General features: G+C 42.1%; 1 protein-coding gene across 1 annotated transcript in view; it reads left to right on the forward strand.

Moving 5' to 3' along the window:
* The window catches only part of ABHD2 (abhydrolase domain containing 2), a 101,844-nt gene that overhangs the window by 48,121 nt on the left and 39,482 nt on the right, over nt 1-14,241 (forward strand). The window contains exons 4-5 of the mRNA XM_012643773.1: nt 9,949-10,124; nt 11,989-12,156. Of these exons, the coding sequence (XP_012499227.1) occupies nt 9,949-10,124; nt 11,989-12,156 (344 nt within the window). The remainder of the gene's footprint in view (nt 1-9,948; nt 10,125-11,988; nt 12,157-14,241) is intronic.

The raw sequence follows: 14,241 nt of genomic DNA on the forward strand, positions 1-14,241 counted from the left end.
TGGTCCCAAACTCCTGAGCTCAAGCGATCCTCCCCTCTCGGCTTCCCAGAGTGCTAGGATTACAGGCATGAGCCACCGCGCCTGGCCATGCTAACATTTTAAAGTCACAAACCCTGGAGAAGATGGTCACTCATTTTGCTGGATGACCTTTTAAGTAAACCTCAAGTGGGAGTTCCAGGCCAGTAGCAGAAGTGGCTATGGATGCCTGACAGAATCCTGCATATAGACCACTCTGTGCTGGGAGTTCCATCTTCTACCCAATACCTTGGAATTTAGGCAAGGAATAAATTAAAGATGAATTCCTTACTTCTTTTTCTAGTATTACAATATATTTAACTATTACTCTGATATGCTTTCTAGTATATAGTAGAATTACATCTTATGAACATGAAACTCATATATGTTGCATCAAAATGCAACATAACTCATGCAAATTCAACTCTATACATCGAGAGAGAGACAGACAGACAAACAGAAACACACACCATTCCTTCATTTCTCCACTCAGAGCAGCACAGGCCCCCACTGCATGTGAGCTGGGAGCCTCACGTCCCCTCTGGTAGCACAGAGTCTGTGTGCCTCTGCCTGCAAGAGGGAGCATCTTGCGGCATCCTCACATTTAAAGATGTGTTTTTGTGTTCTCCATTTTCTTCGTTTCACGACGTGGCCCTAACCTCCAGCCACCAGTGCCATCTGTGCTTAGCTGCAGCCCCGGCCATCTGCCTGGCACTGGGGGGAGAACTGCCTCAGCTCTGCTTACCAAGAGTCAGTGTGTTCCTTTCTACGGGATGTTGAGGTCGTAATTGGATTATAGTTGATAGTTTCACCTTTTAACTTGAGAATCAAGCTGCGAGTGAAATGTGACCCCACCGTAACAACAGAATGACCCTAAGGAGAAGAGAGCAAAAGTTAAAATGGGAGAAAGGAGTTGCTCCTGAATGATTCCCCTTAGCCGTGACGGCTGCTGTTCTGAACTTGCCAAAGCCCCCGAACTTGTTCTGAGGGTTTGCCCTTTCTCCTGTTTTCTTTTAGCGTCTGGCTTGGAAGCCCTTGTTCACTGGGTCCTCCCTGAACAGATCCATATCAGGAATAACTACCAGGCTCTCCATGTTGCTGAAAAGCCCCTGGTTGGAGATAGCCTTAAAAATGGCCAATACCAAAATGTGTATATGTTAATTTGATATATTTTTAATGCTAGAGGCTGGCTGTGGACTACTTCAGATGTGTTAAGCCCTATTTACGTTGATTCTAGATAACTAAAAGCTTTAAAGAATGGCTAATAGGGTCATAGGAGTCTCTAGAATGAAAGCATCTGTTCGTCCTCGTCATGTCTAATTTATCATCCAAGTAAGCACTGGACACAGTGGTCAAGGCCTCAGTGGAAGTCTTAACTCTGCCATCGACTAGCAGTGTGACCGTGGCCAAGCCATTGACTCTCTGGCCTCAGGGTCCCCAGGGTTAAGTGGGGTTAAAATCATCTGCCCATTTCACAGAATTGTCATTAAAGGCAAATGAGATCATGTAAAAACTAACTTTGAAACAAACTGTGAAGTTCTCTATAGATAAATAAAATGGCAGTTTTATTTATTATGCACTATGTTCAAAGGAAAAGGTAAACACATTCTTGGTAATAGAGCCAGTGCCTCAAACATCCCTGGCTTCCTTTGTCAAAGGGCTTAGGGAACATCCTCAGTGTGTTTTAAGTCACTAAGGAAGAGGCCCCAAGTTTCACCCCAGGTGATGTAATTTCCTTGCTGTAGTAAGATTCCAGCGGCATTTGCGTGTATCTCATTCTCGAAGATAATTAGAGCATGGTAACTGTTTCCTCCCATTCCTTTCTTCTCTGTGAAATAATAAGGCTTATTCTTTCCTGTTGTGGAGGAGAAGCAAAACCACTCCGTGCACCTCACAGAGCTCATCAGCAAGTGCCCCGCCCGGCCTCCCTGCTCCAGGCTCCTGAGCCCATGCTGCCTTTGAGATCTTCTCCCCCGCCGAGTTCCTTACATCAGCTCCTGTCATGGCCTTTGTTGGTCCCAAGTCTCTAGTCTCGGGTTGGGCTGAGAAGGAGGAACATGCAGGAACGCGGTGCAAGTGGATTCTGACCACCTGCACCCCCATCAAGAAAAGGCTCAGGAGAGGTTGAGCCCAAGGACATTTCGAATACAAATATTTTCATCGGAGTTATGCTAACATTAGGAGTTTTCTTTGAGAAAATATTTTCTGAAACAAATTCTACTGAGCCAATTTGATTCCATGATGAATATTTTTATACAATACAGTTAAATTTTATCTTCATTGGGGTTGTTTCTGTTTAAATTTGACTACAAAGCTTGGAGTCAGTGATCATTTTTTTGTCCATACCATATACTATGACCATAGCTTCTGCTATAGTAAGTTCTCTTGTGGTCATTAGTTCCACCAAGTCCAATTCTCTAGGTTAAATTCTACAGGTCTAAATGTTTTTATGAAAACTAGATCCTTTTAGTTTTTAGACAATACTAAATTATACCACATGCAGTTTCAACTGTTGTCAATTTTATCGTTGAGTTGGTTCTTTCCACTAATAATAGCCATTGTGAGATGAATAGGAAACTGATAATATATATTTATCAACTAATTCATTTTTTAAAATCGTGATTAATATTAGAGATAGAGATGAAAATAGAGCTAGAGTGGGAGAAAATGGCCTAGAGTCAAAATGGTAGGGATACTCAAATCATTATCACAAAGGAAATGCTATTCAAAACCACAATGAGATGCCACTTCACACTCAGTAGGATGGCTACAGTAATTTTTTTAATGGAAAATAAGCGTTTGTGAGGATGTGGAGAAATTGAACCCTTGTACTTTGCTGGTGGGAATATAAAATGGTGTAGCTACATGGAATACAGTTTGGTTCCTCAAAAAGTTAAACACAGAATTACCGTATGACCCAGAAATTCCACTTCTAAGTACATACTCCAAAGAACTGAAAATGGGTATTCAAACAAAAGTTTGTACACAAATGTTCATAGCAGTGATATTCACAATAGCCAAAAGGTTGAAACCACCCCATGTCTATCAGCTGATGAATGGATCAACAAAATATGGTATAGCCATACAATGAAACATTGTTCAGCTGTGAAAAAGAATGGATTCCCAATAGCGTGTTACAGCAGGGATAAACCTCAAACACTATGCTAATTGAAAAACCACAAGACAAAAGGTCACGTATTGTATAATTCTGTTGGTATGAAATATACAGAATATGCCAATCCATAGGGACAGAAGGCAGATTAGTGGTTGCCAGGGGGTGGGGGGAGGGGAGAATGAGGAGTGACTGCTTAATGTACACCACCTTTCCTTTTTGAGTGATGACATATTCTGGAACTAGGTAGAGGTGATGATTGCCCAATACTGTGAATGCACTAAATGCCACTGAATTGCATACTTTAAAATTGTCAATTCCATGTTTTGTACATTTTACTTCAAAAAAGTGGTGGGGACAAAGTAGTAGGTTCAAAACGTGCTATTTTACTCTAAGACCAGTAAAGATCATAAACCAGGAGTCTTAACACTCTACTTTTCTTAGGTGTCTCCCTCGAAGAAAACAACACACTGTTTTGTGTGCTCAGATTTGCTTTTAGGAAAATGGGTGCATAAAAAAACCAAAACACTCAAGCAAGTAGGTTTCCTGTTTCTGGTCTACGTTGTGTTATAGGTAAAGAAGGTGCTTCAATGCTTACAGGGCAAGTAAATCCAATGCTAGGGTGGGTTGGGGTCAGGGAAAGAAAGAGGAGACTTTGGGAGAACTAGATGGGAACATGATGGTTCACTGTGGGCTATGAGGTATCAGGGCATTAAAGAAGCATATTGAGCCAAGAACAAGTCCAGCCCAAAACCTTGTAGGGGACATTTGCCCCCTTTTGGCTGCCTAGCATCCATTCTTCCTTTCTAAGGGCATATAGAGTTTCTCTTGGGAAAGTCCCCAACCCCACATGCAGGTAATAAATCAAGGTGCCTTGCTCACCCACTCTGAAATTAAAGGCATCATTTCTTCCAGACACCTAACTCCTGGGACATTGACTCTGCGGAGTGGTGGGGGTGTGTTGTTAACTTTGTAAAGAGCACATCCCTGCAGCAGCCCCCTGGTTTCATTCCTAGATCCTGCCCTCCTTTCCAGCCTGGTTCTCCAGTCTTTTATCCATTTGTAAGCACCCCAGAATCCCCCTACGTATTCCCTTCTTTACTTAAGTTAGTCAGAGTTGGGTTTTGTTGCTTTAACCTAAGCATCCTATCTGATAGAAACCTAAATGCCAAGGAGCAGCTAACTGCTGATGGGCATTTGGTTCACTGGGCAGGACTTGCTGGGATTTGCTGAGATATGGGGACTCAATCTCAGACAACATACCCTAAACACCTACCGTGTGCCAAGTCCTCTGCTCATTTGGTAGAGAGGTACTAGAGAGACTGAAAGAGAATAGCAGCCAAGTATGAGTTTAATAGCTAGCTATAAAGTGGTTTAATTTACAACCAAGGGACCCAGGTACCATAAGGAAGAATTAGCCACCTGCTGATTTAGGGCAAAGATGACCATTAGTCAACTTTACTTTTTCAGCTCTCTTTTAGAGAGACCAGCAACTGCCTGCCTTGCTGGTGTGAGCTTCCTCTGCCTGGAGGCTGTGTGTCCGGGGAGATATGGGTGGGAGGGAGGTCCAGATTTTTCCCTGTGGTCTTTCCCATGGGCAGTTCTGTTAGTAAAGCTAGATGTTGATTATAAATAGGCTCAGAAAATAAGGATGGGCTGTCTTCTATATTTTGTTGTGGTCTAGCTTGTTTCTTAGTAACAAGCATTTATTAACCAGTGGGCATTGCACAACATTGGGCAAAATACCGTATGGATTAGTAAAGAAGTAGAAGATACTGTTCCTGCTCCCAGGGAGTTAGGAATGAAACATGCCCAGATGCTTCAACTCAAGAATAGCTTTTAAAAATATATATAGAAAGACATGGAAATTAGTGTAGTAAAAACTGAGTATCCTGTAAAACATGAAGAAAGCAATAAAATTTTACTATAGGACATAATAGAGAGACACACCCTATTTTTGGATGGAACAAGTCAATAATGTAAAGATATCAATTATCCCCAAGGTAATATATATTTGGCATGTTGCCAATCAAAAATCCCAAAATTTTCATGGAACTAAAGCTAAGCTTGTAATTCATCTGGAAAATAAAATGCCAAAAATCTGCGAGATACTTTTGAAAAATAGTAAAGGCAGCCTGCATTATTAACTCTCAGAGTATCCCATAAAGCTGTATTAATTAAAGCAGTGTCATATAAATAGACAAATAGATCAGTGAACCAAAACAGAGAATATAGAACAAATGTAAATATTTAATTGAGAACTTAGTGTATATCTAAGATGACCCTTGAAATCATTAGGAAAAGGATTGACCATTTATGGTATAAGGACAATGAACTAATCTGTTAGGGAAAAAAATGAATTAGATCTTTCCTTCACATCATTTGCAAAAGTAAGTGGGTTTAAGGTTAAACTATTACTCCTATATTTTTTAAAATATAGGAGTAATAGAGGGAAACATTGAGAAATACATAATTGGATGTTAGAATAGCTCTTTTTGAAATAAAACATAAAACAAAGATTTTAATTAAAAAAAATTTAACCACAAAATATAAAAATTATGTAAGATAAAAGATAAAGTTAAAATATACAATAGAGTGGGAAAAAACACTTGTAACATATAATAAATAATGGCTTAATGTAGGAGTAGTAAAAATAATACAAATCAATAGGAAAATAAAGAAAAATATAATAATTCACAGAAGACAATACAAATGACTAGTAAACATACGAATCAGGAAAATGCAAATTCAAACAAGAAACATTTTTTTAAAACCACAGATTGAATCATCCTTAAGAAACACAAGTTAAAACAAGATACCCATTTTTTGCCCATCAAAGTGGTCAGAATGTAGAAAATTGATAACGCCAGTTATTGATGAGGGTGAGGAAGACAGGTGCTTGCATACATTATTGGCGAGAATGTAAATTGCCCCGTCGTTTTTGGAAGGCAGTTTGGCAGTGTCTATAAAATTTAAAATGCACATAACTCTCAGCTTCATTTCTCATCCTCCTCAGCACTGAGTGGTCAGGCGTCAAGGAGGTTGAAAGCAAAAGCTGCCGGGTCTCTTAAGGGCCGGGCCCAGTCTGCACAGCGATCCTTCCATTGCATTTTATTAGCCCGGACGAGTTACAGGTCGGCCCAGGTGCACAGGGAGAGAGTCTAGCTCCCGATGGGAAGAATGGAACAGGCGGAATCATTGCAGCTCTACTTAGAATAAAGTGGATATTCTTCCATGTGCCATTTTAGCACCGTCTCTTCAGTGTTTATATGTTTATATAAATATGAATTATATGAATTTATATAAATATGAATTATATGAAATTATATGAATTTCAAAATATTCTATTGTTTTGGTCCATATTTCCTCCCTGGTCTAGACCATGTGACCGGGCACCTATTCTGTTTTTTATTTTTTAAATTTTTTTCTTGTGGTCTGTGGATAAGTTACGTAAACAAACCCACAGTAAAACCCCACCAGAGTAAATGAAGTCCAAAACTTAAATTTGGTAAACTCTGGTGTTATATTATTGTGAAGTTAATTAAAAACAGTGTTTTATCAGTAGGTAGTATTGTCATAAAATTAAAGATTGTGAGACTTCCATTGTCTGCAAAATTGACCTTACATTGAACTGGGAAAGTCCCAAGTGATTCTGAGGCAATTGCTTCCTAACATACACAGGCGCACGCGCATACACACACACACACACACACACACACACACACACACACACACACACACACACACACACACACCCCGCCTTGAGAATCCTTCCCACCCCGCTTGGAGAATGGCCTTAGGTAGGCTGGAAAGAGGACAGTAGCCAAACACCAATCATGTTATAGCTGAATTCATATTAGGGTACATGTTATTTTTAAATGCATTTTTGTATATTCTTAAAACATATATTTGTCTTTTTAAATTTACTGTGTGGGTCTGTATGCTATTCATTTCCGCAAGTCTCCCCTGCGTGTTTAATGTGTGGCAGGTTCCCTGGGGATAGACCCAAAGGTGAATGAACAGCGGGAGGGGTGTGCTGGAAAAGAGCCTCTAAATTAATCAAGCTACCTGGGTGCTGGACAGAGCTGTGCACGAAGGGGCACCCTCCCCAGCAACCTGACTGGAAGGGAGTCCTGAGAGACAAGCAGCAGCTGGCCAGAAGAAACTGGGTGTGGAAAGAGGAGCATTCCAGACAGAGGCAACAGCTTGAGCAAGGCACCACAAAGAAAAACAGTTCAGCACAATGTGTACCTGTTGGGGGGGGAGGAGGTTTAGGTTTATTGGAGCTTAGGCATAAAGTTAAGCAGCACCACGGTGTGGCTGGCCTCCTCGGCCAAGCTAGGACCCGTGCAGCAGAGAGCCATAGCCAGGTCTGTGTGTTAAGATTATCCCTCCATTGGCAGGTGGATGATGGAATAGGCAGGAGCGTGACTAAAGGCTGGGAGGCCACTTGCTGGGCTGTAGCCAAGATTCAGGTTCATCTTGAACCAGGAGTGTGGCATCAAGATGATCACATGTGTCATCATTATATGAGAAATATGTGACTAGCCAAAAGGAAATTTTATTTTATTCTTTTGTCATATTTTCTAAGATTATATTGTATTCTAAACAGGATAAAAAAAAGAACAAAACATAAACAAGATCAGAAGATGGGCATATACAATTTAACCATTCTTCTAACATTTTGAACCTCAGCATATTTCTGTTTTCAATTTATTTGTGTGTGTGTGTGTGTGTGTCTGTGTGCGTGTGTGTTTAGAGATAGGGTCTCACTCTATTGCCGAGGCCAGAGTGCAGTGGCACGGTCGTAGCGCACTGCAGCCTCAAACTCCTGGGCTCAAGGGATCCTCCTGCCTCAGTAGCTGGGATTACAGGTGTGAGCCACCGCACCTGGCTCTAATTTATATTATAAACAAAATTTTCTTCCAACTTCCCTTCCAGGAGTGATCGGGAGTTTGGTTTCTTAGATCACTCCTCTCCCTCTGCACAACATGCATTTTCTAACTTGGTAGTCCGAAACCCTTTATAAATTCTATATCTACCTCTTGTATGGTATTCAGTTGTCCAATTGACATTATTTTTATAAGCTTGCTTTTTGTTACTGTCATAATCCACTCAGCTCTCATAAATGCCGTCGTAACGCCCTGGCTTCCACACTGATATTTGCACCTGTGGTGTTACACTGGCAAGTGCCTTCGTGTCCTTAAGGGCTTAAAACTCTCTTCCCTCTTCTCCCCGCCCCTAAAGAAGAAGCTTGTCTGGGAACTGGCTTGCTTATGGTGATAGCTTCATGTCTCTTAATTTCACGTAGATTTAATTAATTATATACACAAAAAAGAGTAAATCTAAGAAGGGCTCCTGGGATCATCTGGTTCTGAGAGAAATAATAGCCAAATAGGTTAAAGTATATTATTAATAAAACACCCAGCCTATGATGGATGCCTTCAGGGAAAAAAAGAAACAAACAAAAACATTCACCCCTGTAATATAATACAGAGTTGAAGGATCGATGTCGTTACTGTTTTGTATTATGTGACTCTAGTCCATATAGGACACAAATCCTGGCCAACCATCAAGCTTATGCTAAAAGCCGTGGAAGAGAAACTAATAGCAGTTTCAGTGAATGCAATCATCTTGTACTGTGGTTGTAAACCATAATCATTTCTTAATTGTAACTTGGGACACTCTCTTTTCCCAGTAATTAACTAGTTTAGGATTTTTGCATTTCCTACCAAGGTCTAGAATCACTCTGTGTTTTTGCAAAAAACAGTTGTTAGGGAGCCATCACGCCTTGCTTGGGCTAACAAGACTTTATCCTTCACTAATCCAACAAATATTTACACTGCTCTGCCCTTCCAGCACATTCTCTGGGACTGTTTATATGTTTATATAAATTTCAAAATATTCCATTGTTTTGGTCCATATTTCCTCCCTTGTCTAGACCATGTGACTGGGCACCTACTCTGTTTTCTACTTTTTAGATTTTTTTCCTGTGATCTGTGGATAAGTTATGTAAACAAACCCACAGTAAAACCCCACCAGAGTAAATGAAGTCCCCAGCCTCCAGGCCGGGGGCCGTGGCCTGTTAGGAACCAGGCCGCACAGCAGGAGGTGAGTGGCAGCCAAGCAAGCAAAGCTTCACCTGTATTTACAGCCACTCCCCATCACTCACCATCCCCCCTCACCCCCCCCCACCCCGTCCGTGGAAAAGTTATCTTCCATGAAACTGGTCCCTGGTGCCAAAAAGGCTGGGGACTGCTGCTCCAGGGCATATGGATGTGCCCCCATCCCCCAAGGCACTTACAGGCTCCTAGAAGAGTTTGCAGCCCTTCCCGGTGTAACTGAGAGCACATTTGGCTAATGGAGTAACCGTTGCAGTTGTGGCCCGTCTTGCTGGGGGAAGAGAAAGAAGTGAGCATTTAGTGAGCGTGGATGCTGTGCTAGCATGTATACATCAGCTCATTTGATACTGAGGCTAACCCTGTCAAGTTAGAGTGCGTTTAAAATGTGTCACTTGCTTTCTTTTTATTCTGTATTATGGAAATAACCCATGTTGAATTAACACCCTAAATTGAAATATTCTCTATTTAAGCATGTTCCGGTTGGTTTCTAAAGTTCATCTGATGCAGGATGTGTTAATAAATGGGGAAAGGGGGTAAATCATGGCATGGATGTAAGGTAATAAAAACCTCATGTTTATGCTTCACGTACAGAATTTGTCAGGAAGAAACTTAAATAGATTGAAAGACTGCTCAAAGGTTTTTCAGAGCATTGTTCAAAGAATGTGGGGAAAATTGACCTCTCTTCTCCTTCTTTCTTAGATACATTCCACCGTTGATCTGGGGGAAAAGTGGACACATCCAGACAGCCTTGTATGGGAAGATGGGAAGGGTGAGGTCGCCACACCCTTACGGGCACCGGAAGTTCATCACCATGTCTGACGGAGCCACGTCGACGTTCGACCTCTTCGAGCCCTTGGCTGAGCACTGTGTTGGAGGTGAGCTGGTTTAGGTCGCATGGTTGGGCCATCACTCAGAGAAGGAGCACTGGTCAGTGGTGAGCACGGTGTAAACACTCATGCCACTGACTGTCCCCTCACACCCAGGGCTGTTGGGAAGTCTACTAAGATTCCTCTTTTAGGAGCAACCTGCAGGTGTAAGCTCAACGTGTGCTTGCCACTCACCTTGTAAAGCTCTTCCGAAAACACTAGAGCAGTTTTTAATCCTCTAGCAAAATACAGAAGCTTGGTGCAAGGGGATGAGGAAGCCCTTGGAGCCCAGGCCCCCAAGGACCAGGCCTCCGAGTTCATGAAGCAACAGAGGCCCGACTGTCCCAGGTGCTTTATATGCACTGTGACGGCATTCAGATCTCATGCCCACCCGCTGAGGTCAGTGCGTCCTTATCTCCACCTTACTGATGGGTAAACTGAGGCTTGGAGATGCCGCGTAGGCTGGCGGTGGTGGTCAGATAGCAGTAGGTATCAAAGGCTCTCGGGTTCCCTTTGCTTAGGCTTCCCTGGGCAAAAAGACACATTAAGGTCATAGTTATCATGCAAGAGTCTAGGACACCTGTTTCTGAGAAACAGCTCCAATTTCTGTTGCTGCTGGAATGTGGCATCATTCTGTCCAGCCTATAATAAACATTCGTTCTAAAATGCTTCATAATGAAGACTTTTGAGGAAACGGAGTTAGATGCCGACATCGTTTTGAATGGCATTCCTACTGGAAGGGAACATGTCTTCGTATTCTGTGGTATTCAGATGCACCAGTTTTTTATAGGAGCTCAGTAATTATTTATGAGTAAATTCCAGTAAATGTATTGTAACTCTTAGTTATTTAAAGTGACTGGAACTGTCGAGTAGCTGGTGACAAAGATTTAATTTATATTCCCTCTGCCTGAAATGCTTGTCCCCAGACCTTCACAGGCTGCCTCCTTGTCATTCAGGTCTCAGCTCAGATGTCGCCTCCTCAGAGGGACCATCCCTGACTCCCCTAACTGGTGTTTCCTTCCCGGTAAACCCACCATGCCTTCCTGCTTTAGTTCTTCACAGTGCCTGCTACTCTCTAGCCTTACCTGTGTAGCCGTCTGTTATTTATCCGCTGGAATGGCGGCATTATTATAACCCTTTCCTGCACCTAGCTTTTTTCACTTACTATATAGGAAATCTTGCCATATCAGTATATATAAAGATGTCTAATTATTTTTAAACGCTTAATAACATTTCATCACTTGGATGTGCAATAATTTATTCAATCAGACCCCTATCTATGGACATTTAGTTGTATTCAATCAAATGTAAAACTATGTGTGTGCACGTATGTATATAATATATGCACAATATATATACATTGTTTTGCATGTGTACAATTATATCTGTAGGATAGATACCTGAAAGTAAAATTGCTGGGTCAAAGAGTTCTGTGCAAACACTACTTTTAATTTTTTCATTCATTTGTTCATGCACACAAAATTCCGTACAGAAATTAAGAGAAACATTCAGGAACTTCTATAGCAATTTGACAAGAGTAATTTTATATCGGTTGAATCTAATAATAAAAAATTAAGATTTATATATTTTTGCATTTCATTTTTCTAGTATTTAATTTTTATTATATTTTTCAAAAGGATCTGTCCATGACTTACTGGAAAGTTTAAAAACCAACCCTTCACCATAAGTAGTTTGAGAAGCACTGACATAGAGAACTCCAGCTGAAGGGAAAGATATTCTTTCCCAGAGAATTGAGTGAAAAGATGTGTGTTAAATTCCCTCCTCCTGTCTTCTAAGCCAGTGAAGTATAATTGTGTCCATTTGTCATGTCACACTTACTGGCTACATCAAGGTCTTTCTCTCCACCCCGTAGATGACATCACCATGGTTATCTGCCCGGGAATCGCCAATCACAGCGAGAAGCAGTACATCCGCACCTTTGTTGACTACGCCCAGAAAAATGGCTATCGGTGCGCCGTGCTGAACCACCTGGGCGCGCTGCCTAACATCGAACTGACCTCGCCGCGCATGTTCACCTATGGTAAGCATGGGGCGTGGCTAAGTGGAGTCCCCCCTTTTCCATCTTCATTGTGCTGCTACTTCTGCTTCTGCCTGATTTTAAGATTAAAATCTATGCTCATCCACAAGAGATGTGGGGCACACAGTCACACCAGCAGCCAGCTGGTGCTGGGCACTTGCGATGGCCTGCCTCACCCCAGCCACCTCACGTCACGCAGGCAGAACTAAAGCTCGCAGGGGAAGGTCTTGCCCACGGTCCCCTGGCTGGTAAGTGTCAGGGCAGGGCTGGGAGCTAAATAGATCGGGTGATGGAGTGTGTGCCCTCCACCACTGTGCCACCCTGACGCTCATTCCTCGGGACTCTCGGCCCTGGCAGGCTAGGGTGTAACGAGGCTCGTGAATGTCAGTGGGAAGGGAGCCGGGCACGTTAGCATCGCACTGGCTTTCAGGCTCCTGGAGGGCAGGAATTGGATCTCATGTGAGACAAATAAATGCTTCTTGACTTTAATTAAAATCCTGTGTTAGCTAAGGCTCTGGCTTCTGGACTGCTCATTCTTGATTCCTATTTAGCTCTCTCTTCAGATTACGTATGCACACACAAATAATAAATACATAAAATATGCATCTGTATATGCACAAGTAAATCTGGGATGTTTGTGACCAAATAAATTGTAGTATGTTTTAATGGGAAATAACCAAAGAAACCAAAAATTATGTCTATAATCTCACCATAATTATAATTTTCTATTTCTTTATCCTCCCCTCTGTCTTTATGTGTACATAGTCTTTTAGTTGTAGTCACAGTGTGTATATCTATGGTGACTTACTTAAATGACTTTATATTCACTGACATAAAGATGCATAGTCGTTATATTTAGTCTTTTTAAGAGCCACATTGCTATTACTATATTATAGTAAGTTTTTCAACAATTTAAATAATGATGCTATAAATACTGTATTTTGTACACAGAATTTTTTTCTCTTTAATGACTTCTTTGGAGTAAATTCCCAGTAGAATTACGGAGTTGACATTTTTTATGCATAGTTGTACATCTTGTCAGACTGTCCTCCAGCAAAGTCTGTGTGGTCCAGGCCTTGCCCTCCGAGTGCTGCCCTGTGGGCTGTGGACCGAGGAGACCAGGCCGGAAGTCATTACCTCCCCCCGGCAAGGGAGGCCAGCAGTTGAAGGAGCGGAGTGGGCCAGGCTCACAGAGGACCCGGGGCAGAAGGCAGCTCTGGATCACGTACCCCAGCACTGCCACTAACTGGCTGTGTGGCCTTGAACAGTTTGCTTAAACTCAGTTCCAGATTCTTCAGCCGCAACAGTGGGGGCTACAGTTAAGGTTACTGAGGACTTGGCAGGCAGTTGATTAACATATAGCAAACATTTATTAAATGTTAGGTTTATTTTTTTTTTCAAATACTTGAAGGTCTGTTAATGTTGGTGAGGGATTAGCCGTGCTCTGTGTGACCCAGATAAATAAGACGTGTCCTGCAGGGGGAGATGAGCTTCGATAAAGAATTACGACACGGTGTGATGCGTGTGCCGGCAGACCGGGCCTGGCGGACGTGGGGCAGCGGCGTGGAGAGACCAACCTGACTGTGTAGACAAGGAACTGAGCTGTGGAAGGCAGAATTCTCTCAGGAAAAGCATTTGTGCTGGGTCCCCAGTGAGGAGCTCGTGCACAGTTGGAGCTCACACGCAGAGGGGAGTGGGCTCTGGGAGGGCATGGCAAGCAGACAGACAGCGTCACGCCACCTGTACGAGCTGACCATGAGCGCGAGAAAGCCCAGGGGGTGAGGCCAGTCTATCTGGGGAGCGCTGCAGGGCCCCAATTTTAAAAAGTAACTTAATTGTTGTATTTGTTGTCATTACTTGTTGTACATTGGTAATGTTCTAGAAAGACAAGTGACCTAGAAGAAACGGGTGATTTTCCTAGCCATGCTTTTTAGTTTTTTTGTGTATCAGTACATCTTTTAACTGTTAAAGTACTTCTTTTAACCATTGGTGGACGGGGTCAAACAAATGTGACCTTAAAAAAGGTCAAAAATCCAGAATTCAGACATTTTGTTGAAATGTGAAAAATAAAACATCTGTGGTAGCTTG

This window comes from Propithecus coquereli, unplaced genomic scaffold, assembly GCF_000956105.1.
Source record: "Propithecus coquereli isolate 6110/MARCELLA unplaced genomic scaffold, Pcoq_1.0 Scaffold20, whole genome shotgun sequence".
Taxonomy (NCBI): Eukaryota; Metazoa; Chordata; class Mammalia; order Primates; family Indriidae; genus Propithecus; species Propithecus coquereli.